This window comes from Trichechus manatus, unplaced genomic scaffold (genome assembly GCF_000243295.1).
Source record: "Trichechus manatus latirostris isolate Lorelei unplaced genomic scaffold, TriManLat1.0 scaffold00030, whole genome shotgun sequence".
NCBI classification, from domain to species: Eukaryota; Metazoa; Chordata; class Mammalia; order Sirenia; family Trichechidae; genus Trichechus; species Trichechus manatus.
In genome coordinates this window covers 2695142-2722089 of record NW_004443966.1, presented here as the reverse complement: position 1 = coordinate 2722089, position 26948 = coordinate 2695142, and the positions used below count along the sequence as shown (strand labels likewise).

The window sequence follows — 26948 nt, the reverse complement described above, 5'->3', positions numbered from 1 at the left end:
GATCCAGCTATCCCGCTCCTTGGAATATATCCTAGAGAAATAAGAGCCGTCACATGAATAGATATATGCACACCCATGCTCACTGCAGCACTGTTCACAATAGCAAAAAGATGGAAACAACCTAGGTGCCCATCAACGGACCAATGGATAAACAAATTATGGTATATCCACACAAGAGAATACTATGCAACGATAAAGAACAACGATGAAGCCGCGAAACATCTTATAACACGGAGGAAGCTGGAAGGCATTATGCTGAGTGAATTTAGTCTGTTACAGAAGGACAAATATTGTATAAGACCACTATTATAAGAATTCAAGAAAAAGTTTAAACACAGAAGAAAACATTCTTTGATGGTTATGAGGGTGGGGATGGAGGGGGAGTGTTATTTACTAACTAGATAGTAGATAAGAATTAGGTGAAGGGAAGGACAGCACACACTACAGGGGAAGTCAGCACAACTGGACTAAACCAAAACTAAGAAGTTTCCTGAACACAATCAAACACTTTGAAGGACAGAGTAGCAGGGGTAGGGGTCTGGGGACCATGGTTTCGGGGGACATCTAGGTCAACTGTCATAACAAAGATTAAGAAAATGCTCTGCATCCTACTTTGGTGAGTGGCATCGGAGATCTTAAAAGCTTGTAAGCCCCCATCTAAGATGCATCAGTTGGTCCCATCTACCTGGAATAAAGGAGAATGAAGAACACCAGAGACACAAGAAAAGTATTAGCCCAAGAGACAGAAAGGGCCACATAAACCAGAGACTTTATCAGCCTGAGACCAGAAGAACTAGATGGTGCCTGGCTTCCACAATGACCGCCCTGACAGGGAATACAACAGAGTCCCTGATGGAGCAGGAGAAAGGTGGGGTGCAGAACTCAAATTCTAGTACGGAGACCCGACTTAATGGTCTGACTGAGACTGGAGGCACCCCGGAAAGCATGACCCCGGGATTCTCTATCAGCCCAGAACTGAAACAATTTCCAAGGCCAACTCTTCAGACAGGGATTTGACTGGACTGTGGCACACAAAGTGGTACTCATGAGGAGTGTGCCTCTTAGCTCAAGTAGATAAAGAAGAGATTAAACGGGCAGCTTCTGTCCAGAGGTGAGATGGGAAGGCAGAGAGTGTTAGGAGCTGGTTGAATGGACATGGGGAATCAGGGGTGGAAAGGAGGAGTGTGCTGTCACAGTATGGGGAGAGCAATTAGAGTCACATAACAATGTAGGTATAAATTTTTGTATGGGGAAAAAAAATTTAAAAAATAAAATCACATGCTCTGCTCCATGCAAAAAACAGCACATTGATTATGATATAAACTGCATTAAAATAATTATTTCAATTTGATAGCACTGAAAGTCTAAACATCAGTATGTTGAAGGAAAACATTTCAGGCTTGTTATACTCAGAATAAAAATGTTAGAGTATATAACAAAAGCACATCACAAACGGACTAAAATTTTTTGATCATGCTAAGCCTCTGACATATATAAGCTCTTTTAGGTCTCCTAACTACCTTGTAATGTAGATGTTCTTTTAAAATAGATTTGAGGAATTAATGCCTCCTCCTCCTTAGACTCTATGGTTAGTCATAAGAATCTGCATTGCCTCATGTCTTTTTCCCAATAATCTCTAAATCCCAAAATCTGTAAAGCAGTGAACTTTTCAAAAGATGAAATTTTATAAACAGAATTTAACTTTTCTAACTTACAGAACTTCATGTTGGGCATTTAAATACCATAAGAAAGTCCATTATCTTGCTGAAGACATACTCTAGGAATTCAGAACAGCTGTCTCTCCAGCGAGCATCCAAGACGTGTAAGATTCCTAACATGGTTTCGTATCAGAAGGCTGGTAAGTTTTCATGAGATCAGAAGTAAAAAAGGGGAACAGAGAAGAACAAACACTTAAAGAGTACTTAATAAATTCCAGATATTGTGCTAAATGCTTTATAAAGCTTCCTCTATTTAATTCTCACACAATTGTTATGAGATCAATCTCTTTGCAGATGAGAAATACGAGGCGCAGAAGTGAAGGACCTTGTCCAATGTCAAATACGGTGGTGAGACCAGGAAGCAAGCCTGTCTGAATCATCCATGACTCACTGTTTTTATGTAGAAAATGTGAAAAATATTTTCATAAGAAGTAATAATAGCAATATCATCATTTTACAACTGCTAGAGTAATGTGTCCTGAAAGTTCTGGACAAGGAGAAATCACAACTGTTTTGAGGTCTCTCTTATACTTAGTAAGTGTGATATGGTAGAAAATGCCAGTCATTTAGAGTCATAAAGCCTGGTTGCTAGTCCTCGCTGTACCACTTAACTGGTTGTTTACTACCTGGCAAGTTAACTACCTTCTCTGAGCCTTGATTTCCTCATCTCAAAAAACGAAGAGAATTTTTAAAAAATGGCTTCTTGATGAGCTGGTTGTGAGGATCATAACAGGCAATATGAAAGTACTTTTGTAAATTATATTGTGGCCAAGGCTAGTTATCAGTGTTCCTATTAATAGAAACAAGCTATATTCGCCTAAAACTGTGTTCGGTCAGAATCTGCCCTAGATTTTATTCTCATGTATAAGAAATCTCTAAACTTTCTCAATGTAATACTCAATAGCAATTTAGTAAAGAGGCTGTCAAGAAAGACCTCAACAACTACAGAAAGGGACGAAAGAGAGTTTCAAAGATTAATATGCTTTGGTTTCCACTTGTTAACTGAAAATATTAAACAATGAGAAGATTTTTTAAAAAGACAGAATTGTAAAGGTCAGTTCTGATAAAAGATATTATTTCCTAGGCATAGAAAGTTAAATGATCCTCACAGTAAGGTGAGAAATTGACATAAAGTCTCTTTCCAAAAGATCTACATTAGAGCATCTCAACAGCAAGTATGACTGAAAACATGGGAGCGTGGACTAGCTTACATGGAGATCACTATGTGAGTCCTTTCATTTTGGATATCTGCTGGCAAGAGACTTAAAAGGAGTTTACATGATCATAACTCAATTTCTTATTCAAGAACATTAAGATTACAATTTGTAGGCAGATGATGTTTTGAATACAACCAAGAATACGAAACAACATTTACTCTCACGGGTTTATCTAAACCTAACTTTTAAAATATACCCTTTTTAACTCATAGTTTTCTTCACATTCAGAACATTCAGAATGAGCAGTTACATAACAAAACAGAGATTAATGGGAACATAGATGCAATATATAGAAAACACTTACTTTAATTCTCTGTCCCTCCTGTCTTGCTTTGCTATTTAACTGCTTCATCTCCTGTTTTGTACCTGAGATCAAGAGGCATAAAATACTATTTCAAAATTTGTGTGTCCTTACTAATTATTGCATTTGAACTCCTAGTAGCTAAAAAACCTACACCCTTTTCCTCCCCTTCAATAATAAAAACAATAGCGAACAATAAACAATCTAGAGAAAATATCTACTCTAAAGAAAAGAACGTAACACTAAAGTTTATTTTTCCATCAATGCTGACAAATGGAGGAAATTGAGTAAGGGGAAAAAAAACTGTTTTCTTATTCACACAACTAGATTTTCCCACTTATAAGGGAAAACATTAATCAGAATCACACAATCTGGTGATTATATAACATAACCAGACCTAACCTGTTAAAGCCTGAATCAAACACATAGACTTACACTCAGGAGTTGGCATTCTGAGGGGAGGGCGAGTCTACATAATTTTCTATCTCCCCCATCACGTGTTGTGCTAGTTGTATTTTTTCCTTCATGACACTGCTCTCCTCTCCGTTACTTTGCAACCTTGCTCCAATTGCTCTAATCCAAGTCTCATTACATCATGAGTGGACCTACACTATATCTTAACAGGGCATGCCGTTTCCTGTCACTCTCTCACTTTGGATCCATCCTTCACGCTATACAAATTAATTTTAATAAAAAAACTTTGTCATTTTCTACATAAAAAATATATTTTGAATTAGCTCTCTACTACCCAAAGGGTAGACTACATTACTTCTGCAGAAAGGTTACCTGCATCATCTAGCATGAGACCAGAAGAACCACTAATCCACCACTCTGACCAGGGACACAATAGAAGGTCCTGGACAGAAAGGGAGGAAAATGTAGAACAAAACTCAAATTCCTAAAAACAGCCAGACTTACTGGACTGATAGAGACCAGAGGAATGCCCGAGACTATCACCTTAAGATGCCCTTTGAAGCTGGAACTGAAGCCACTCCCGGTGGTCACCTTTCATCCAAATAATAGGCTGGATTATAAAATAAACAATACCACTCGTGAATACTGTGCTCCCTTAAATAACCAACTATATGAGACCAAACAGTCAACATTTACCCTAAAACAAAGATGAGACGCTAAGGAGGGGCAGGGAAGCTACATTAATGGAAACAGAACAGAAAGAATGGAAATAATGAGAATGTTGACACATTATGAAAAATATAACCAAAGCCATGGAACAAGTTGTGTGGGAACTGTTAAATGGGAATCTAATTTGCTATGTAAACTTTTACCTAAAACACAGTAAAATCTATTTAAAAAAAAAGTTACCTGCCTTATCTCAGACTGTTCACCTACAAAGTGAACTGATTCACTATCTACTGAATTTTGTGATCTTTTTGGCCTTTCCACTTATGTTCCCATCATTCCATTCTTCCAGAAAGTTGCTTTTCTTTCAACCCTATTTACACAAATACTGTCTGTCCTAAAATATTCTGCTCAAATACTTCCTCTTCTACTAAGTCTTTCCTGACCTCCCTATCTAAAGAAATCTCCCCCTCCCCTGGAGTACCACAGTGATCAATGAAATCAATTTGGTAATATCTCAGTTCACTGAGACTATTAACTAGTTCACTAGGTCATTTAACTCGTTATACAGCCTAGCAAAAATTCCAACTCTGTAATTCTCAGTTTCCTCATCTAAAAAATAAAGGGACTGGACATAAATGATCACAAATACACCATCCAAGGAGTGCCTGGGTAGTGGTAACGGTTAAAGCATTCATCTGTTAACCGAAAGACTGGAGGTTCAAGTTCACCCCGAGCCTCCTCGGAAGAAAGGCACGGGGTTGCCATGAGTCAGAACTGACTCAACAGCAACTGGTAACTGGTAACATAACTTCCAGCTTTCAAAATTCTATGATACTATAAAATGCAGAGGGAAGGACGAGCAACAATGGATATGATTCTTTCATTCTGCAAACAATATTAAAGAAAAGAGAAAACCTTGGTGAAAAAAATTAGAAATTAAAAACAAAACAGAAAAACCAAGCATCCTAACTACTCAATGTAATGCTATTTCTTTTCCAAAAATAACCTCCACAATACAACCTGAAAACCGCTCATGATTAAAATGCCAAATCCTGGTCAAGGACGGTACCTATAAATGTAATTCCGGTCATGAGGCAATTTCTGCTACTCCTAGGCAGAGTTCAAGAAGAGGAGCAGAGAAGGAAGGTGGGGTCAGGGGAGGCATACTTTAATCACCATATTAGCGGTTACCTACCAGTGGACTAAGTCTACCTTGTAAAATAAGCAAGGAAAAACTCTGTATCTTGGAAAAAGCATCAACAAGAAGACTTCTCCTCTCTCCTGTGAGCCCCATCACCACCCCCAACCCAGGGGGTAAACCTCAATGGCACTTCATTTTGAGCTTGACCAAGCTCAGGTAGCAGATGTAAGAGGGCAGGGAACCCAAGACAACATGGGCCCTTGGGATTTTCACAAACTCAAATGATCAGACATTTCAGAAACAGAATCTGTACATCAGAAAAAATACCATCATTAAAACACACAATGAACCATTAGATATTTGGAAGTAATAATAATGGTGGTAATAATAGTAATAACAGCTTTCATTTATTTTACCAGTAAATGAAGTTAAACATTTTATAGCTACTGTATTTCATCTTCACCAAAACCCTTCAAGGTATGTGTAAAATTATTGTAAGTTTAGAGATGAGAAAATTAAGGCACAAAGAGGTTAAGTAACTTGCCAAGGTCACACGGTAAAAGTCTGCAAATCCTGTCTTCAATAAAATAAATACTCTCGAAGTAATGTCATCAATCAGGACCATGACTTGTAAGCAAAACATAAATGTGTATAATTATTAATACTACTACCATCTACTTCAAGCTTCACCATCTTCAATCAACTTTGATTCTTTCCTCCATTGACCCTCAAACCCAATTAATCAAGTAAATCCAATGATCTGTCAATTTTATTTTTTAAGCAAGTACATACAGAGCATCCATCATGAAAAGGCACTGCAGTACGCAGAGACTAAAACTTTTACGTCAAAGTCTGGCAGAATGAGACTTTTAATTTTCTAATAAAGAAATGAACAACTGAAAGGGAAAGAAACAAGTTTTATTTACGTCCTTTACACATCTAGAAGAAAGAAAAATATGTCACAGGTGACTAAGCCCATAAATAATTCTTATTCATTACACTTAGATCTGCAAACATATTTATTCATTTAAATGTGTTTAATTGCCACATATAGATCTAACTGATAACTTTTATATAACAGTATTAAAGTGAGCTCTTAGAGAGCACCCACTGGGTACCAGGCACTGATCTAAGCACTTCACATATATTATTTCATTTAATCTTCACAACAACCTAATAGGTATTATTATGGCCATTTTACAGATAAGTCAACTGAAGTATAACGAATTAGAATAACCTGTCTAGAGTCACACGGGTAGGAAGCAGCAGAGCTGGGATCCATCTCCGTACAGTCTGGCCCCAGTCTGTGCTCTTCATCACTGCCTTCTGGATGGGGGGAGGGAGCCACTGTAGTAAACACGAAAAATCACGATATTCTCTCACCTTTATGCCTGTGCAACGTCAAGTATAGAAAACGTTTGTTTTCAGTAAAGGATAAAAAATAAGGGGGAAGGGGACAAACTCCTTACGTCTCTTGCCCATGTCTAACCTGATTTTTGTGGTCCTGTCAGTCTCTGGAGCTTTACCTCGATCACCACTTTCATGTATTTCTGAAAACGTAGGTGCTACTCATGGCACGATGCTTCTTGTGTCAGTTCACGTGTGTGTTCGCTTTCTGCACAGGGGGTAGGAGGTGCAGAGTGCAGGAAACAGGAGTCTGCCAAAGAAAGGTCTGAGGCGCTGGCCACAATGCTGAGCTTCTGCGTCTCAAGCGTATTTTGTCTCACCGTCACATCTGCTAAGAACTGGGACCATGTCTACCACTTCTTCTGTAACCACTACCAGGCACTGTGCTTGCTTCCGGGTCATGAGTGATTTCCTGGGTTAGTTCCCACAACCAGAATCTCTACCTCTCAACACCACGAGGCTTCTTTCCATCCCTGGTGGGCTTGGGGGAAGGGGGAGACACTGCAGGCTGAAACTCTGCTGGAGCGACGTTCCCTACTTCTAAGAGAATGTGTGAGAAATTTGCGGCCTCTTGACTATATGACCCAGGTGGACCTCACATAAGCGTCAAGGTTGCTATAGCAGAGTGGTGTCTTAGAATTAGATTTAAAGTCAGAACCTACTAGGCAAAAAGTACACATAGCAAAAATTTCCTTTGAAAAGCTCTTAAGCTCAACCTATATGTTTTGTGTAGATAATCCTGCATAGCAATATGTATAGTAATATACAGTATATAATAGGGTTCATGTGCCAAGTATTGTTTTACAGTCTGCAAAAAATTCTTCTTTCTCTCTTTTGGAGCAGGTCACGGGGGAGGCAGGACAGCAGCCCAGATAGTTGAATTCATATAAACTAAAGGCATACGTCTCGTAATTCCACCAAACTACTGATTTTGCAGTTTTCTAATAACTTTTTTGTGCCCTACTAGGCGTTTTCAAACTTCAAAATTCAAAAATTTCTAATTTAGTGATGTTATTGAAAATGAAATTATTTTTAAAATGATTTCATTTGCTGTGAGGAAATGTAGTATTTACACACTATGGTAAAGTCTCAATAAAGTTCATTCATACGATTTCTATAAAGTACCCGCAGTTTCATTAAAGCTTAAAATTGACTTCATTATTTTACTAACAGTGTGTCAAAACTCATTTTTGGCAAACATCAACATTTATCTCTGAATTAAAAAAAAAAAAAACATACTCAGGAAAATGAAGTACTTTGGTCAACTGAGAGTCTTATTAACCAAGTTATACTGGTTTATGTTTATGATGACTTTAAAAAATGCTCAAAATGGTGAATGATGTTTAATGTGAAAACCCTAAAAGCTGACTATCTTCCTATTAAGGAGTGATGAGGGAGGCCTCAAAGGTAACCTTAGTTGTCCTTCCCTGGTGAAAGAGTTAGGGGAAGAAATAAATGGTTTGAAATTGGATCCAGATTTTGGTAAATAAAACATAACTTCTTAACTAGTTCACTAAACCGTTTTAGGTTCAGAACCATGACTGTGACAGAAGCAGAAAAATGATGCTGAACAGCAGATTTTAATTAGAGCAAAACCAAAGAAGGGCAGCATCTGACCACCGCTCTAGCTGACCTCTGAACAGACAGGGGGTGTCCATACGTGGTTCTGTGGTGGAGTGGGATATCCAGAGATTAATCTAAGCTTTTAAAATAGGAAAACAGAATCAATTTAACTTTTTACTGCATACCATACACTTTCAAAAAAGTTATTTAAGAGCAAAAAAACAGCAGCATTCCACATTTGACCTCTAGATCAAACAGCAAAAAGAAAAGCAAGATGTGCTTTGGAGTCTAACTCTGGAGGAAAACTGAAGTTCAGGATCACAAATTATGTAAGTGTTTGGGTATATTATTATATTCTTTTATCCGAAAATTCTATGCAGTACTCAAATAGAAAACGAAAACTTGAAAAGGAAGTGAACATAAGGTACAAAGACACCATTTAATGCATTCTAAGAAATAACATTATCAGAGTAACTCAAGCCTCTGAAAGAAAACAATCTGATATTTATAGTGTTACAAGTTCCCCACTAGGTAAAACGTCTACTTCCAAAATCTAATCAGGAAATCTACCTTTCCTATTCACAATATTATCCAGAGAATCATAAACGTTTAAAGCTGGAATGACATTTGGACAACTAGTTCAGCTACCCCCAAGATAAACAACACGCCCAAGACAAAAAGCTAGCTGGTAGGGCCGTCAACAGTAAACCGCCAGTCGTGGGACAGCCAGGACAGTGCTCTTTACCCTGCAGCCCAGCACTCCCAGCCACGGACTCCCCAAAGGGAAACACAGAAACCCACGTTTAACAGCCTTCCTGTAGATCTTCTGGGATTCCACACGACGGTCCCAGTTCTGCCCAATGTATTTAAAATAAACTGAACATAGGCTACTGCCAAATGTAATAGAAAAACCACATATTTTAAGAAGTACTTTCGCTCAGCATTTTTCAATGCAAAGCAGTGTAACCAATACTGAGACTATAAATTCCAATCACATAAGCTGTTTTTCTTCCTCTTCATAAGCCAATTTGCTTGTAGGATTAAGTACCCATACATTTTATGTCTATCTTCTCTTGGTTAATTCTGAGAGAAATAAGAAATAGCTCATTGTTCGTTAGAAGTATGGCCTTTTGGAAAAGGAATTTCTTAGCCTCGCCAGTTTACTGGGGGGTCTGGAAGCAGACAGCTCAATTTTATTCCAATTCTTTGGTCTAATTTTCCATCTCCCACTCTCAATCTGAAAAGTATGTTGTTGTTTTTTTTGCTGGAAAAGATTCTAATTTTTTGATCTTTCAGTGTATAGAAAGTTAGCTTGGGCCTATTTTCCCTTAATTGTCAACCAAGAAATGTCATCTGTTACGTGTGTTTTGACATGCCTCCCAGGGACAGGGCTAGGGAGTCCCTGAGGACTCCTGCAAGAAGAACGAGTGGAGGGGGCGGGCTCAGAAGCTGGTGCTTCTCTCCAGCAAATAAACCAGACACCAAGACTAGCTGGCCACGTAAGTACAGGTAAAGAATTCTTAGGGATTCAAGTCAGTATATATGAAAAAAATTTACTTATACTTCTCTCTACAGTTTTAATCAAGGGCTGATAAGCAAACTTACTCTAGATGAGTCATACGAGGGGCTTGGCTGGCCACTTGTTCCCCAAGATGTCGTACCTCCTCGTTCATCCATACCTGAGGACAGAAGGGAGAGAAAGATATAAATCCAAAAAGATACCTGGATGAAATTTTTTTCCTTTTTTTTTTTTTTGGTGGGGAGGGTAGGTATATTATAAGCAGAGAGTACAAGCACGGGCTGCTGTTGCACTTCAGTGGAACTGGCTATGTATCAGTCCTTCACCTAGAAAACAAATTTCTTCGGAGACTCTTCATCACTGCTCCATCAATTCCCATATGATGCCCTATATCTGCTACAGGTTTTCAGAGGCGTAGAGCTAATCAACACTAATAAAAACGAATCAAAACTAATATATAACCACCTATGAACCTGCAAACAATTTTATGGGAAAAAAATGTACTTTCATGGAACATTCAGGACAGATAATGGTAATGACTCTTACTCTAATAAAAATAATCAGACTCTAGTTTATTCTTTTTGTGAATCTGAATTTTCTTCTACCAAATGATTAACTATGAGGCATCTGTGTCATTTTAAATGCATTTGTAAAAGACAATATAGAAAAGACAGGTATCTGCTAGCAATAACATCTCCGGCAAAATTGAAGAGAGACACATGAAATTCTGTCAAATCACATATCCCACTTTTATCAAGTGGTCTGAGTATCTTCAACAGCATGAAGGAAAAGCAAAGATTAACTAAATAAAAATGATATTTAATTAGGTGATAGAGCCATCAGCTGAAGAGTACTAAAGTACTAGATACCACTATTACTGTACATAGCAGGGGGTTCAACGATGCTACCGAATGCGCAGAATCTGGAAAGGTTTTCAGCTCAGAGCTCTGTAGTTTTATTGTTCACAAACCCAGACTCGGAGTAAAAAGTCGTGGCTGGCACTGACAAAGACAAGAGTCATCCTTTAGCCTAAATGACTCTTTTCTGCTGAAAACAATGGCTGTACAAGCACAGAACTTGACAGGAATAATAAACTTTCCAAAGCTTCACCACCAAGACCAAGGTAGGCATAAAAAGGAGATTATACACACAAGATAAACATCTTAATATAGAAATCATAAAAATTAATTAAAGCTGAGAAGTAATTTATCAAAAAGAAAATACACCACAGTGAAAATACAGTAACAGATGAAGATGTTGAGCTATGTCTAAACTATCATTCCCATATATTCCTTCCTTCCCAACTGCAGTATATGTATGCCAGTTCAGTAGTTCCTCAACTGACAGATAAAAACAGTAAACGTAACAGAAACTTTAGCAAAAACTGAATGGTAGAAAAACTCTGAGTCTTGCCGGGCTTTCTAATAAATTAATCTATTCCAGTAATACTCAGCAGGATTAAAAGGGGGTAATCAGTAATTCAGCTAAAATAAAGATTTAAGTCACCTTTTACTTTTTAAATCTTTTAGATACAGGATCTCTTACGCACATGCCTTCCTGAATGGAACCATTTAAATAACATCCAATAAATATTTTGATTCCATGTACCATAATTAAAAAGGTACAAAATTGTTATTTAGTATTTCCCAGTTTTAAAAAAAAGGTACAAACATTAAATTTTAGACCTCACATTAGAAACAACGATCTGTAAACTTAATGAAAGCAAACTGCATCCTTCTTTCGTAAAACATTTAATTTGAAAGGTAACTAAAAGCAAGTCCTAAAGTACTACATACACAAGCAGTTCCCTAAGAGGCTGGGAGCCCGGTGAAGTACTAAAAGGTGGGAAGTCAGGTTTTCAAGTTGACAAGCGTAAGCCTGTTAGAGGCATAGGTAAACTCACTGACTCAGTCCATCATCTGGCATTACTTCCTTTTCTATGAAGAACTCAGACGTTAGTCTACCCGCTTCCCCTCCACTCCCCCGCCCCTCCATTTCTCTTTGACTAGGGGTACCCTCTTTGTTAAGTCAGTCATAAAACTAGCGCACAGCTTCCATCGCACCCCTTCTCCCCTCAGTAGGCGAGCAAAGGATCTTGTACTTCTCTGGGTGTTTAACCAATAGGAAACACTGGAAACAGGTTTTTTGGGAAGGGTGACTTTTCTAGGCCCGCAACGCCTATGTTTTTTCCACCTTGGCCTTAGTAAATAAAGCTGATTAATAGCACGGAGATTGTGTACATGAGCATCACTCCAGATTTGGTGAGTCTTGGACAAGATCTGCCTGGGGGTAAAACGGTGAATCAGGAGCCTGCTGACTTGAAGACCTATTCCTTCCTCACCCACTTGCCTCCAAAGACCCTGCCACCCTGCACTGCTGCCAGGGTAAAGTGCGAAGCAGGGCTAGAACCGGAAAAATGTTTCTGGCAGTAGTGGGGGGTCTGGGGAGCTGAGAAGGAACGACAAGAAGGAAAGAGATACAAAGAATGGAGACAGGAGTAAAGAGGCTACCTCCGAAGCAAAGCTGGTAAGAAAAGCAAGTCAAAAGGCCGTAGAGCTTGTGTATCATATCTGAAAGTCCTTTCCTTTCAGGAGGTAGAGGACAGGGGGCTGCATACACGTAACATATACAACACATAACACACACACATGTACATACTGGCCTCTGGGAGCACTGAAATCAAGTTTTTTATTCCAGCAAGTAAAATGTAGTTCAAAAATATCAAATCTCAACACTGTTATAAACAAGGGAAAGATAATATACTTTCCAGGATTTCCATCTGCTATAGGGTGATTCAATAAACAATTTCATCAAAAAAAAAATCTGATTGGAGATAGCTGTGTCAGAGAACCAGAGCTATGAATGTGTCTTATCTTCAACAGTTTCATTATTCAATTTTATTTGTGAAGTAATGATATTCCTTTTGATAAGATTCAAAGGGTACAATCAATTGTAAAATAATATACATCTAAAACCCCAGCACCATCATTTTTACTATCTTTTTCAGATTTTAGATACCCATGAAATAAGTACATCAATTGTTTCTCCAGAACTTCACTGTGAAATAGGATCAACTAGAATGTAAGAGCAAGTTCTTTGTCATTAGGGTACACATTAACAAAAACAAACAAACAGAAAAGCTAGGGAAATATTAAAACTATGAAAGAAGTTAAGGCATGCTACCTCACATGAAGTATATAACATTGGTTATAAAGCTTTTTTAACTTATTTTTTAAAAAATGAGATTCTGTGCAACGAACTGTTAAATAAAACTCTAAGGACACACACACACACATTTGAAAAAGGAAGTCCAGTAAAGTTAGAAGGAATCTCCTTCTTGGAGTAGCTTTTAAAACTCAAGCATCATTTCTGTTTGGCATTATTGAGAACAAAGATTTACAGGTAGGGATATCCCATTCTAAGTCTTTAATGCCAAAGTACACTAGGATAAAGTAATGAATACATGCCAAATTTCACCAAGAAAATGACTACTTTTGTACTACTTTCAAGCACAGTAATATTGCTATGTTAGCAATACTAGCTGCATCATTCTGATATAAAAACCTTGTAAAAATATGACTAAAGAAAATTCCAGTGTTTAATCAAATAAAAATAAGGACCAGAAGAAAATCCTAAGCCTATTAAGAAAAATAGAAACCGCCTGATGGCCAGGCATTGCAGTTAAGTTCCCAGAAGACATTCCAATTCTGGCAAAGGCTCGTGAGCTGTCTCCAAGGCTCTCCTAAACTAGCTGTCAAGTTTCTGGAAACAAAGAAGGGCCCTACTGTACCTAAGACGCAACTCCACACTCGCCCAATCTAAACACAAAAGCCCTGCTCTTAAACACCACTCCTGGCTGTTTTCTTCTATAGAAGCACTAATGGCATAGGCAACTCTTGAAAAAAAATCCTGTGTTCTTCCAGGTGACCTCAATCTACCTTTTCAACTTCATTACCTACTAGATCCCTCTACAAACTCAACGCTCCAACCCCATCAAGACATTAATCATCCACCGAACATGCCAAGACTTGTCACACATTCATATTACACTCTCATTGTTTCCCAACCTTAGAATATCCATCCTCTTTCCCGCTCCCCCGTATTGAATTCCTAACCATGAATCAGGCTGAGCTCAAAGGCCCCCTGCTTTGTAAAGTCGTCTGCAACAACCAAGTCTAAATTAATCATTCTTCTTTGGAAACTAATTTGAACTTATTTTGTCTTGAACACTGAGGACTGTTTTCATGTATATTCTGCCCATAAAACTTTATGACAGAGAACATACCTTGTTCATGTTCTTCTGGTACTTAGCAGAAGTACAATACTGTCCACTCAAATGTTCACTGAACAATTAAAAACATAAAATTAGTGCATTCACAGGACTGACTATGTCATAAGAATTCAATAACTAAAGGTGGGTTAGAAGGAGAAATCCAAAACAGAAGAGTGATGCCAACCAATCTAAGCAGATTTTCAAGAATTAGTAAAATAACAAGAATTACTTTTTAAAGGGGAGTCTTATTTCAAAATGCAGATTGCAAAGATGTTGGAAGCAATCCCAAACACTGACCTAGGAGCTCTGCTTCCAGTACGGTCAAATAAGCTCCTAGAGAGAGCTACTATAAATTCTAGGGGGAAAATATAAATATAAAACGACTACCTAAAGGCTCTGGAGAGTGAAGAAAAGCTGACCGATCTTGGATGGAAAGATAAACTTAGAAAAAGAGATCAGCCTGGGTGAGTTTCTCATTTTAACAGCTCTCAGCGATCATCACAGGTGAGTCCCTCATTCTCAATACTTTATCCTGAAGGTAAGCAGCAGCTATAACACGCAGCAACTAACATTCCAACAGAAAACATACAGTCTTTCTGGCCTGAAGAAAAAGAGGCCGGCCCATCAGGGCAATCACGGTCACCATAAAATGAGAGAATCCCAAAAAGAAGAGAGCTAGAGAAGCGAGCCCCACACTTTCGGTGTATCTCTGCCCACGTGTGTGGCTGAGAGCTGAAGTGCCAATTCACAGAGCAGGCCCCAGGCAGTTTGCAGCTCAGGCTAAAGGAATCAAACTGAGAAGTGAGCAGCCACCAACTTCAGGCAAGGCAGAGTTTTCATTTTGAGTACAGCCAAACTGAAGGTGCCCTGGTGACGCAGTGGTTAAGTACTCATCTGCTAACCGAAAGGTTGGCAGTTGGAACTCACTAGCCGCTCCACGGTAGAAAGATGTGGTAGTCTGCTTCCATAAAGGTAACAGCCTTGGAAACCCTCTGGGGCAGTTCTACTCTACCCTACAGGGGTCACTATGAGTCAGAATTGACTCGATGGCAACAGGTTTGGTTTTTGGTTTTATAACCAAATTAGTGACTTGCTAAAAAACAAGGATATCAAAACTCTTTGGAGGAACATGACAGACATCAGAAGTCCCACAACATAACACTCATAACATCCATAACACAATACAAAATTCCTAGATAAATGAAGAACCAGTGAAACTATAACCCAATGTCAAGGGAAAAGATAATCAACAGTGGCCAGTCTCAAGATGAGCCAGATGTTGAAATTTTCAGGCAAAGACATTAAAACAGATATTATAACTATGCTCAGTGAAATAAAGGGCACGTTTGTAATAAAAGAGAGAACTGCAAATCTCATCATAGGAAAAAAACTTAATAAAGAACAAATGGAAGGTTTAGAAATAATAATTATATGAAATGTTTTTAAATTCCCTGGGTGGAGGCCTGGTGGCACGGTAGTTTAGAGCTCAGTTGCTAACCAAAAGGTCAGCAGTTCGAATTTACCAGCCGTGCCTTGAAAATCCTATGGGGCAGTTCTTCCCTGTCCTATAGGGTCGCTATGAGTCGGAATCCTCTCAACAGCAACAGGTTCGGTTTTGGTTTTGGGGGGTGGGGTGAAGAATGGGGATGAGAGAGGAAAGAGCAAGTGAATTTGATGACAGATGAACAGGTATCAACCAATTTGATAAAAACAGAAAGAAAGAAAAAAAAATCAGGACCTCAGAGACCTGAAGGAAAATATTTAAAAATCAAACATAGCTATAATGAGAGAACGAAGAGAACAGGACAGAAAAAAATATCTGAGGAAATAACAGCCAAAAATATTTACAAATCTGGTGAGAGACATACATTTATCAATTAAAGATGCTCAGTGAAAACCAAACAGGATAAATATGAAGAGAAAAAAGAAAAAAAAAAAAAACATACCTAGCCACATCCTAGTCAAACCACTGATAACTAGTTTCTGACAGTGGCCAGAGAGAGATATTGTACGCAGAGGAACAACGGTTCAAATTACTACAGACTTGTCATCAGAAACTATGAATGCCAGAATATATGGAAAAGCATCTTTAAAGTACTGTGGGGGGAAAAAAATAACAATCTACCCAGGATTCTATATCTGGCAAAAATATTCTTCAATCACATTTTCAGATAAACGAAAACTAAGAATCTGTTGCCAGTAGAACTGCAGTACAAGAAATACTAAAGAAAGTTCTTCAAGCTGAAGGAAAATGTTTTCAGAGGGAAATCTGGATCTTGAAGAAAAGAAAAAAGAGCATCAGGAATACTACATATACAAGACTATCTACCTTAACTTCTTTAAAACACAGCTATTTAAAGCAAAAAATTATAGCATTCTCTCCCGGGGCTAAAACGTATGTAGATGTAATACACAGGACAACTATAGCAGAAAGGCAGGCATGGGTGGACATAAACAGACCTATAAGGTCACAAGACTACTGCATTTTATGTGAAATGATACAATACTAACTCTAAAGAGACTGTGAGAAGTTAATGATGTATATTTACTATCATCCCTAGAGAAGCTACTCCTCCCCCCACACAAAAAAAGCACAAAGGCATAGCTAAGCCTACTGATAAATCAAAACAGAATTATAAAAAATATTCGGATCCAAAAAGGAATGAAGGAGGTACAGACATTAGAGAAAACTGAAACAGAAAACAAATAAATTATTAGGTGTAAATCAACCATATAATAAAACATTACATTTTTTTCTAGGGAGGCAGACAAAGAGAAGCAATTCAACAACACTCCTTCCCTCAGAGAACACACCTTACTGCTCCGTAGGCTCATAAAGTTCATGCTGCAGCTGTTCTTGAACAGGGTGATTACATTCGGGCTTGGTGGTTAGAGGACGAAGATGAAGACATTATAGTTGAACTTACACATTAAAGTCAATCATTCAGTACACTCTACAAACGTGAAAACTGCACACAAAGGTTTTGAGTTTGTTTGTTTTTATAGTATCCATTAGGATCACAAGTCAGTACCAATAAAGCAGTTTCTGCATAACTATCAAGTACATTTTAGTGGAATTTTGCTGATTACCTAACACAATTTGCTATTTAAAAACAGCTGTGTGAGCAATTACTATTCTTAACTTAATTCCACAAACAATTCTATTCATTTCCTGTAATGAGGCCCGCGCCGCTGCGCTCAAGTCTTAGACCATTAACTCCCGGGATGGCAACATGCTCTGCCTCTCTCGGAGGAAGTCCATACAACATTTTCACTTCTTTCGTATTTTCCCTACATTTAAACAGCTCTTCCTCACGTGCCTTTCAAACCAGCACTCATTTCTTTCTAGATTTCACAAGACAGAATCTACATTTACTACCTTCATTCCTTACCATTCACTCATTCATCCATTAATCTCCTACAGTCTAGGCTCTTCCTAGACCACAACAAGAAAACGAAATGCCAGGCACACAGTGCGCCCTTAGGAAACATTTGTTTACAGAATAAAACCCAACTCTTTCAGGGCATCAAAGTCATCCTTATCATAAAATATAATGGCACCCCTCTTGGTCTTCCTGTTTGAGATCTCTGTAACAAAGGACAGCAAACTTCCTGTTAAGGGGCAGATAATAGAGACTGTAGGCTCTGTGGGCCATACAGTCTCTGTACCAAATACTCAGCTCTAACCTTGTACCAGGCAGCCACAGGCAATACGTAAATAAATAGGAGGAGCTGTGTTCCAGTAAAATTTTACTTACAAAACAGTCAATGGGGCAGATTTGACCCACCCCAGGCTGATTTTTGATGACCCCTGATCTATAGTGTCTGATCCTGTTGATCACCTCACCTCTCTGGGATTTGATGGCAATCACCTTTGGGCCTCTTTTTCTGTATTCTTTCACTTCTTCTACCCTTTGGACTGCTCATTCCCTCTGAATGACCCATTTCCAAATGCACATTCCCAAGCCTCAAGCTCAGTGCTGCACTTTGGGTCCTGAATCTTCCAACATCTGCTGAAGGCTTTCATCTGGTTCTCTTCGTCTACTTCTCTTTATTTGGTCCTCTTGGCATCACCCAAAACTTATCACATCTAAAGCTAAACTCCTCATATACCCTTCATCTCTCCTTCATATGCCTTTGGAGCAGATACCACCTTAATTATTAATATTTCTAATACTGTGCATAACCAAAACCACTGCCACTGAGTCAATTCCAACTCACAGCAACCCTCCAGGACAGAGTGGAGCTGCCCTACAGGGTTTCCACGGCTGTAATCTTCATGGAAGCAGACTGCCACATCTTTCTCCCACAGAGCAAATGGTGGGTTCAAACTGCCAACCTTTAGATTAGCAGTTGAGTACTTAACCACTGCACCACTAAAGCTCCTCACACTGTGGATAGTACTATAATACTCCAGGTCAACCAGTCTTGTAAACTGGCACCATCTCTGATTATCCTTTCCCTTCTCCCTCCACTACCCTCTATATATTGAGTTTTCCTTCTGAATGAATATTTCTTCAGGCATGTCCATTTCCATTCCCAGACCACCTTTTTAATCTGGGCTTTCATAATATCCTCCTTAGGCTCTGTTGCTAAAGCCTTTCTCCCTCTTTATTCATAATAGCCAAAACCTGGAAACTATCTTAATACCTATAGATACTAAACGGATAAATAGAAGGTGGTTTATTCATTCAACGGAAAACTACTGAATACAATAAAAAGAACAAATTACTTAAACATACAACTTTCCTGGGCAAACGAAGCCAGATACAAAGAGTACACATGATATGACTCCATTCATATGAAGGACCAGGACTGACAAAACTAATCTATGATGACAGAAATAAAAACTGGTTGGTTGAGTGGGTAGGGCTTGAGTGGAAAGGGACCTGAGGCAACTTCCTAGGGTTTTGCTAGTTGGGGTTCCTGGGAAGCAGACTCTGAGGTGGAGACTTGTGTGCATGCAAGAAGTCTGTTGGGAAGTGCTGTCATGATCAACACCTGCGATGAGATACAGGCAGCAGGACTGGGCAAAGAACTGCAATACAGTAGCAACAAATGACTCAGTTCATCACATAGGGAGATCTGGAACTTGAGTGGCCCTTGGGAATTCTCCCAAATTGCAGTAAGTGGACCAAGACCTTGATATCTGTCCTCCCCACTCCCTGACAGGCTACACTGCCCAGCCACTGAATACAGGCTGCCCTTGGAAAGTGGGTTTGACCTTAGACAAGAGCTCTCTCCAGCAGAAGGCAACTCTTGAAGAGAGACTCTGCTAAGGGGCGTCCACACACTCCCAGTAGCTTGAGGAATAAGTGTTGAATCCTGGAAAGCACTCCACTATATCCACTACATGGCACTAGGGAGATATTTTCTATCTTGATTAGGGTGTTGGGTACACAGTGTTACATTTATCCAACTTACTGAACTGTTACACTTAAAATTCGTTTATTTCATTGTATGTAAATTTTAATTCGAAAAAGTTTTTTCCCTTTCTGTGTCTTTTTAAAAAAATATACCCCCTTTTTTTGGAGGCTCCCTCTCTCCCTCACACACCAACTACTTTAAATATTAACAAAGTACAACTTGAAAAGAAAACTGAAGATTAAATTTTCTAAACAGTTAACATGGCCAAGGTAAGAGCTTTGGAAATACCAGTAGGTACCTATAGCAATCGGCAGGTTGTATTAGACACTCCAAGAGAAAGAAACAGTGATTTTCAGAGGTATGCATTTGAGATTCAAATACAAGTCCACACCCACACGGCAAGGTTCTGATATAAAGCATTAGTCTCCTCTTGCAGAGGCACCAAAATGCAAACATCTAAAAGAATTTATACGTACAAAGACAAAAGTCTTTATTTTAAGAGAAAAGTGCAACATCCAAGCCTTACCTTTCCATCACCTTTCAGATGTTATCTATTCTTATAATGAATATCCCTTCATCCCAATTTTGGGACTAGCAATACTAAAAAAACGGTTGGTTGTTACCAACACAAACATGACAATACCATCACATATTTAATATATTTATGCTGTGAAAAATTATATAAAGGGCCCAAGGATAAATTGTTTAAATGACAAATTCTTACAGAAGCAAGAATTACTGAATAAAAAGCAATTTATATTATTAAAAACAAAATATTATTTGAAATGAATATAAAATTAAATGTGGGTTTTATCATGTTATGAACATATATCATTCTATACACCTATAACTATAAACTTGTAGGTTTCTGGGGAATATGGGAACACTAAGTCAAACAAACAGCAGAAAATTACATTCATTAACAATGTAAGTTGATACAAACCAAAATGGTATACCGAAATACCTAAATTATAGAGAGTGCACACCTTTCACAAGGTAAAAAAGAGGACTTACTCCTCCACCATAGTTACGAATTCAGTGGAGGACTACAAGTGGTGGCTTAAGATGGTAAAAACCAAAACCAAAACCACTGCATCAAGCCAATTCTGACTCATAGTGACCATCTGATTATACCCGGGAGAAAATGACATTTAAAGGGCAAGGACGTAAACGCAATGTTACTTTTAAAAATTTAATGCAGGAGGAGGAGCCAACACAGTGCTATAGACAGAAGCACCATGCCGTCCTTCCACAGCAAAGACCCGAAAAACTAAGTAAAACAGAGCCACACATCAATCCTGGAACCCTAAGTGTCAAATGAAGAGATAAAGAACTCAGCCAAGCACCTAACGGAATAAGAAACTGACAGAGAACAGAGCGAGGAGAGATACCAGTGAAGGTACCCTATCAGCTAATGCAGCACAGATTTGCCATCTTGGACTCCTGTTGGAGATCAGCGGAGAGGGAGTACAGGAAAGCAGCTTCACAGAGCTCCCAGCAGGAGAGAGAACACTCAGTAACCAGTGATGTATGTTTTCCCACCCCCCACTTCTTCCCACCACTCAGCCTCTGCTGCTTCCCACTGGCCACAGTCTCTTGGCTGGGAGGCACTGGCTCCAGCTCTGTGCCACTTGGATTTGCCCTGTCCACACCAGCCGGCTCTCTCAGTGCCGTTTTTTTTGTTGCTGGTGTTGCTTTTCTCCACTTCTTTTGGTTTCCTCCCAGCCACTTACTTCCTCACCCTCTTTTCTCTCCAACATCTGGCCCCCATGACCTCTTTGCTTCTTGAAAGGCTGTGAAGCACTGCTCAGCTGGGGAACTGCTTTCCCAGGCTGCACCGCCATGCTGGCGGGATCCCTGGGGCCTTTTGTTTGTTTGTTTTGTTTTATTCTGTTCTGTTTTATTTTGTTTGTTTTCTTTTTCTTTTTAAGGTTTGGGAGCCCCCTCTAGCTGAGCTGTACTGCTCACCTTGGGAGCCACTTCTCTGGTCTGCTTAGCCGCACCAATGGGATCCTTAGGGTCATTTCTCTTTTTTTCCTTTTCGTTTTTCTTCATTTCTCTTCATTTCATTTCTCCTCTCTACACCTACATTCTTTTCCTGTCTCCAGCGCTGTGTGACATCTCTGTCCCTTCTAGCCATGCTGTACTGCACGGCCAGGGAGCCATTCCCCGACTGTGAAGCCACACTGGTGGGATCCCTGGGGACTTTTTTTCTTTCTTTTTTCTTTTAAATTTTTATTTATTTATTCTTTTCCTCTTTTTTCCTTTTTGTCTTTCTCCATTTCTTGGTTTCTTGTCTATCTCCTCCAATGGTAAGCTCCCTTAGCACTTTTTTTTGTCCGTTTGTACTTTTTTGGGGCTCCTGTTTCTCTCTCCTCTCTATCTTCCTTCCCATACCTATCTTAGCTCCACACATCACAACCTCCCCTCTCCTTCCTGCCTACCTACACCATGAACTGAACATCACACTCCCGAGCAGCACAGGCAAGGACTACCAGAACCAGCCCTGCACTAACTCCCAGCCCGCCCTGTCGGACCTAGTACATGCCACAAATAACTCGTCCCAGCCACTTCCCTTCAGTTAGACCTGCCCTGTTGCACCTGAGCAACTGGCCCTGCCCATTGGACAAGGACGTGAAAAGCATCATGACCACAGATGAGCAAACAATAAAGAACACATAGTCTGCCTGCTCGACATAACCAAATAAAAAAAAGAAGGATGAAACAAACATATCTACCATCAATAAATGAAGAAAATAACTGCTGAATGTCCCAAAGACAGTAGACACTATCAAAACATATTAAAAACAAAACAGGACAGGCATCCAAAATAAAACAAGAGATGACATTCCAGTAGAAAAAAAAGCACTAGATCTACCTGATAGGGAATTCAAATCTCTAAAATTCAGAGCTATCCAAGAGTTGAAGCAAAAAGCAGACAAAAACGAGGAAAAAGTAGACAAATTCAAGGAAAGGCAGACAAATTCATGGAAAATACAGACCAAAACATGGAAGAATTCAGGAAAATAATACAGGAACAAAATGCCAAAATAAATTCACAACAAGAAATCATACAAAAACAATTAGAAATCCAAAAACTAAACAAAAAGATTCCAAAAACGGACAGTGTCATAATAGGACTTATGAGTAGCTCTGAAACAACGAAAGACAGGATCAGCGAAACTGAAGACAAACACTTGGATATAACTTTGTTTCAGGAAAAATCAGAAAAAAGAATGAAGAAAAATGAAGAAACCCTGAGAATTATGTGCGATAATATCAAAAGCAAAAATTTGCGAGTGATCGGAGTTCCAGAACGGGGGAGAAAACAGAAAACACAGAGATGATCACTGAAAAACTGATGACAGAAAACTTCCTTAGTATCATGAAAGATGAAAAGCTGACCATCCAAGAAGCTCAACGAACCTCACATAAGATAGGCCCCAAAAGAAAATCACCAAGGCATATCACAATCACACCTGCTAAAACCAAAGACAAAGAAAGAATCCTAAGAGCAGCTCGAGAAAAACAAAGTCACATACAGAAGGGAAACAATAAGACTAAGCTCTGATTATTCAGCAGAAACCATGTAGGAAAGAAGGCAATGGGATGACATATATAAAACCTTGAAAGAAAAAAAATGACAACCAAGAATGATATATCCTCCAAAACTCTCATTCAAATATGATCATGAAATTAGGACATTTCCAGATAAACAGAAATTAACGGACTATGTAAAAACCAAACCAAACTTACAAAAATTATTAAAGGGAGTCCTCTGGTTTGAGAACAAACATCAGACCAGACTGAATCCAGGATGCAAGATCATACCACCCATATAGTAACCTAGGAAATGAACTCTCAAAAACTATCCAAAACCAAAAGAATTACAACAGGGAACCAGGGAGGTTAATCTGTAAATGTCAATAATGTCGGAACAATCAAAGAGGGAAAAAACGGTGGAGGTACAGAACTTTCTAATTGAGAGGAAGGCAAGGTGATACCAAGTAATAATAGACTTGTTCAAACCTAGGAAGATAAGGGTAAATTTCAAGAAAACCACAAAGAAAGTTAGAAAGTCTACTCATCAAAATGAAGAAAAACATAAAGTCTTAGTAAAAACAAAATTTACAAAAACAAAAGAAAAAATCTACAAATAAAAGAAATTCAGCACAAGACAGTAAGAGTAGCAAAGAAAATGTCAGCACCACAGAAACAGCAGTACAAAATGACAGCAATAAATTCACACCTATCAATAATTACACTGAACATAAAAGGCCTAAATGCACCCATAAAGAGACACAGAGTGACAGAATGGATTAAAAAACAGGATCTGTCAATATGCTATCTACAAAAGACACACCTTAGAAACAAAGGTGTAAATTTATTAAAAATCAAAGGATGGAAAAAGATACATCAAGCAAACAAGCTACCAAAAAAGAGCAGGAGCAGCAACATTAATCTCAGATAAAATATACTTTAAAACAAAATCCACCATAAAAGACAAAGAAGGGCACTAAATAATTAAAGAGATGATCCATCATGAAGACATTACCATAATAAACATCTTCACACCCAATCACAGGGCTCCAAAATACAAAAAAAAAAACTTATAACAGCACTGAAAAAAGAAATCGACAGTTGCATAATACTAGCAGGAGACTTAAACACAACACTCTCGGTAAAGTACAGAACATCTAGAAAGAAACTCAACAACAATACAGAAGAGCTAAAGGACACAATCAGTCAACTTGACCTCATAGATATATATAGAATAGTCCACCCAAAAGCTGCAAAGTACATATTCTTTTCCACCGCACATGGAACGTTCTCCAGAACAGACCACATCTTAGGCCACAGAGCAACCTTCAACAAAATCCGAAACAATGAAATAATACAAAGTATCTTTTCCCACCACAACTCCATCAAAGAAGAAATTAGTAACAGGAAGAGCAAGGAACAAAAAAAAAAAAAAACAATTACATGGACATTGAATAATACTCTGCTTAAAAACCACTGGGTAACAGAAGAAATCAGGGATGGAATCAAAAAATTCCTAGAATCAAACAATAAAAACACATCATACCAAAACCTTTGGGACACAGCAAAGGCATACCAGGTGTGCAAGGATGGTTTGACACTAAACAATCAATCAACGTAATAAACCACATAAATAAAAGGAAAGAATGATCATCTCAGTCGACACAGAAAAGGCATTTGACAAATTCCAACACTTATTGCTGATAAAAACTCTCAATAAAATAGGTACAGAAGGAAAATTTCTCAACATAATAAAGGGCCTCTATACAAAACCAAACAGCCAACATCATTCTTAATGGAGAGAGGCTGAAAACATTCCCCTTGAGAACAGGAACAAGACAAGGATGCCCTTTATCACCATTCCTATCTAACATTGTGCTGGAAGTCCCAGGTAGAGCAATAAGGCAAGAAAAAGAAATAAAGGGCATCCAAATTCGTAATGAAGAAGTTAAACTGTCCCTGTCTGCAGACGATATGATACTATACATAGAAAACCCAAAAGACTCCATGAGAAAACTACTGGAACTAATAGAAAGATTCAGCAGGGTAGCAAGATACTACATAAACATACAAAAATCAGTTGGATTCCTATTCACCAATAAAGAGAACAATGAAAAGGAATCAGGATAACAATACCATTTATAATAGCCCCTAAAAAATAAAATACTTAGGAATAAATCTAACTAGGGATGTAAAAGACCTCTACAAAGAAAACTGCAAAACACTACTGCAAGAAACCAAATGACATGTACATAAATGGAAAAATACACCATGCTCATGGATAGGTAGACTCAGTATTGTGAAAATGACAATTCTACCCAAAGCAATTTACAAATACAACGCAATCCTAATCCAAATACCAATAATATTTTTTAAAGAGATGGAAAAACTATTAACTTTAAATAGAAAGGGAAGAAGCCCCGGATAAGTAAAGCACTACTGAAGAAGAAGAATAAAGTAGAAGGACTCGTACTACCTTACCTCAGAACCTACTATACAGCTATGGTAGTCGAAACAGCCTGACACTGGTACAATGAAAGATGCACTGACCAATAGAACAGAATTGAGAACCCATATATAAATCCATCCACCTACAGTCCCCTGATCGTCGACAAAAGCGCAAAGTCCATGAAACAGGGAAAAGACAGTCTTTTTAACAAATGGTGCTGGCAAAACTGGATGTCCATCTGCAAAAAAATGAAACAGGTCGCATACCTCACACTATACACAAAAACTAATTGAAAATGGATAAAATACCTAAATATAAAGACAAAAACTATAAAGTTCATAGAAAAAAAAATAGGATCAACACTAGAGGTCCTAATACACAGCATGAACAGGATACAAACCATAACCAAGAACACACAAACTCCAGAAGATAAACTAGATAACTGGCATCTTTTAAAAATTAAACATTTATGCTCATCAAAAGACTTTACCAAAAGAGTAAAAAGAGAACCTACAGACTAAGAAAAATTTTTTGGCTATTACAAATCAAAGGTCTAATCTCTAATATCTATAGGAAAATCAAGCACCTCTACAACAAAAAAGACAAATAATCCAATTAAAAAATGAGCAAAGGAACAGATACTTCACCAAAGAAGACATTCAAGGGGCTAACAGACACATGAGGAAATGCTTGCGATAACTAGCCATTAGAGAAATGCAAATCAAAACCACAATGAGATACCATCTCACCCTGGCATTACTGGTACAAATCAAACAAAACAAAGAAAATAACAAATGTTGGAGAGGCTGCGGGGAGATCGGAACTCTTATGCACTGTTGGTGGCAATGCAAAATGATGCAACCATTTTGGAAAACAATACGGTGCTTCCTTAGAAAGCTAGAAATAGAAATACCATATGATCCAGGAATCCCACTCCTAGGAATATATGCTAGAGAAATAAGAGACGTCACACAAATCGACATATACACACTCATGTTCATTGCAGCATTGTTCACAATAGCAAAAAGATGGAAACAACCTAGATGCCCATCAACAGATGAATGGATCAACAAACTATGGTACATACACACAATGGAGTATTATGCAACAATAAAGAACAATGATGAATCTGTGAAGTATCTCATAACGTGGATGAATCTGGAGGGCATTATGCTGAGTGAAATAAGTCAATCACAAAAGGACAAATATTGTATGAGACCATTGCTGTAAAAACTTATGAAAAGGTTTACAACAGAAAGAAACAATCCTTGATGGTTACAAGGGAAGGGAGGGGTGGAGATGGGAAAATACTAAGTAAGATAATAGATAAGTGGTAATTTTGGTGAAGGGTAAGACAGTATACAATTCTG

At 38.4% G+C, this 26948-nt stretch overlaps 1 protein-coding gene across 6 annotated transcripts in view; it reads right to left on the bottom strand.

Moving 5' to 3' along the window:
- TCF12 (transcription factor 12) overlaps nt 1–26948 on the bottom strand; it is a 357906-nt gene that overhangs the window by 239713 nt on the left and 91245 nt on the right. For 4 of the 6 annotated variants that reach the window (XM_004374600.2, XM_004374599.2, XM_023729662.1 and 1 more), the window contains exon 3: nt 10036–10109. In XM_004374600.2, coding sequence (XP_004374657.1) covers nt 10036–10109 — 74 coding nt within the window. Of the gene's footprint in view, nt 1–1715; nt 4169–10035; nt 10110–26948 lie in introns of those variants that run through there. The other 2 variants (XM_023729664.1, XM_023729665.1) reach the window with 2 other exon arrangements.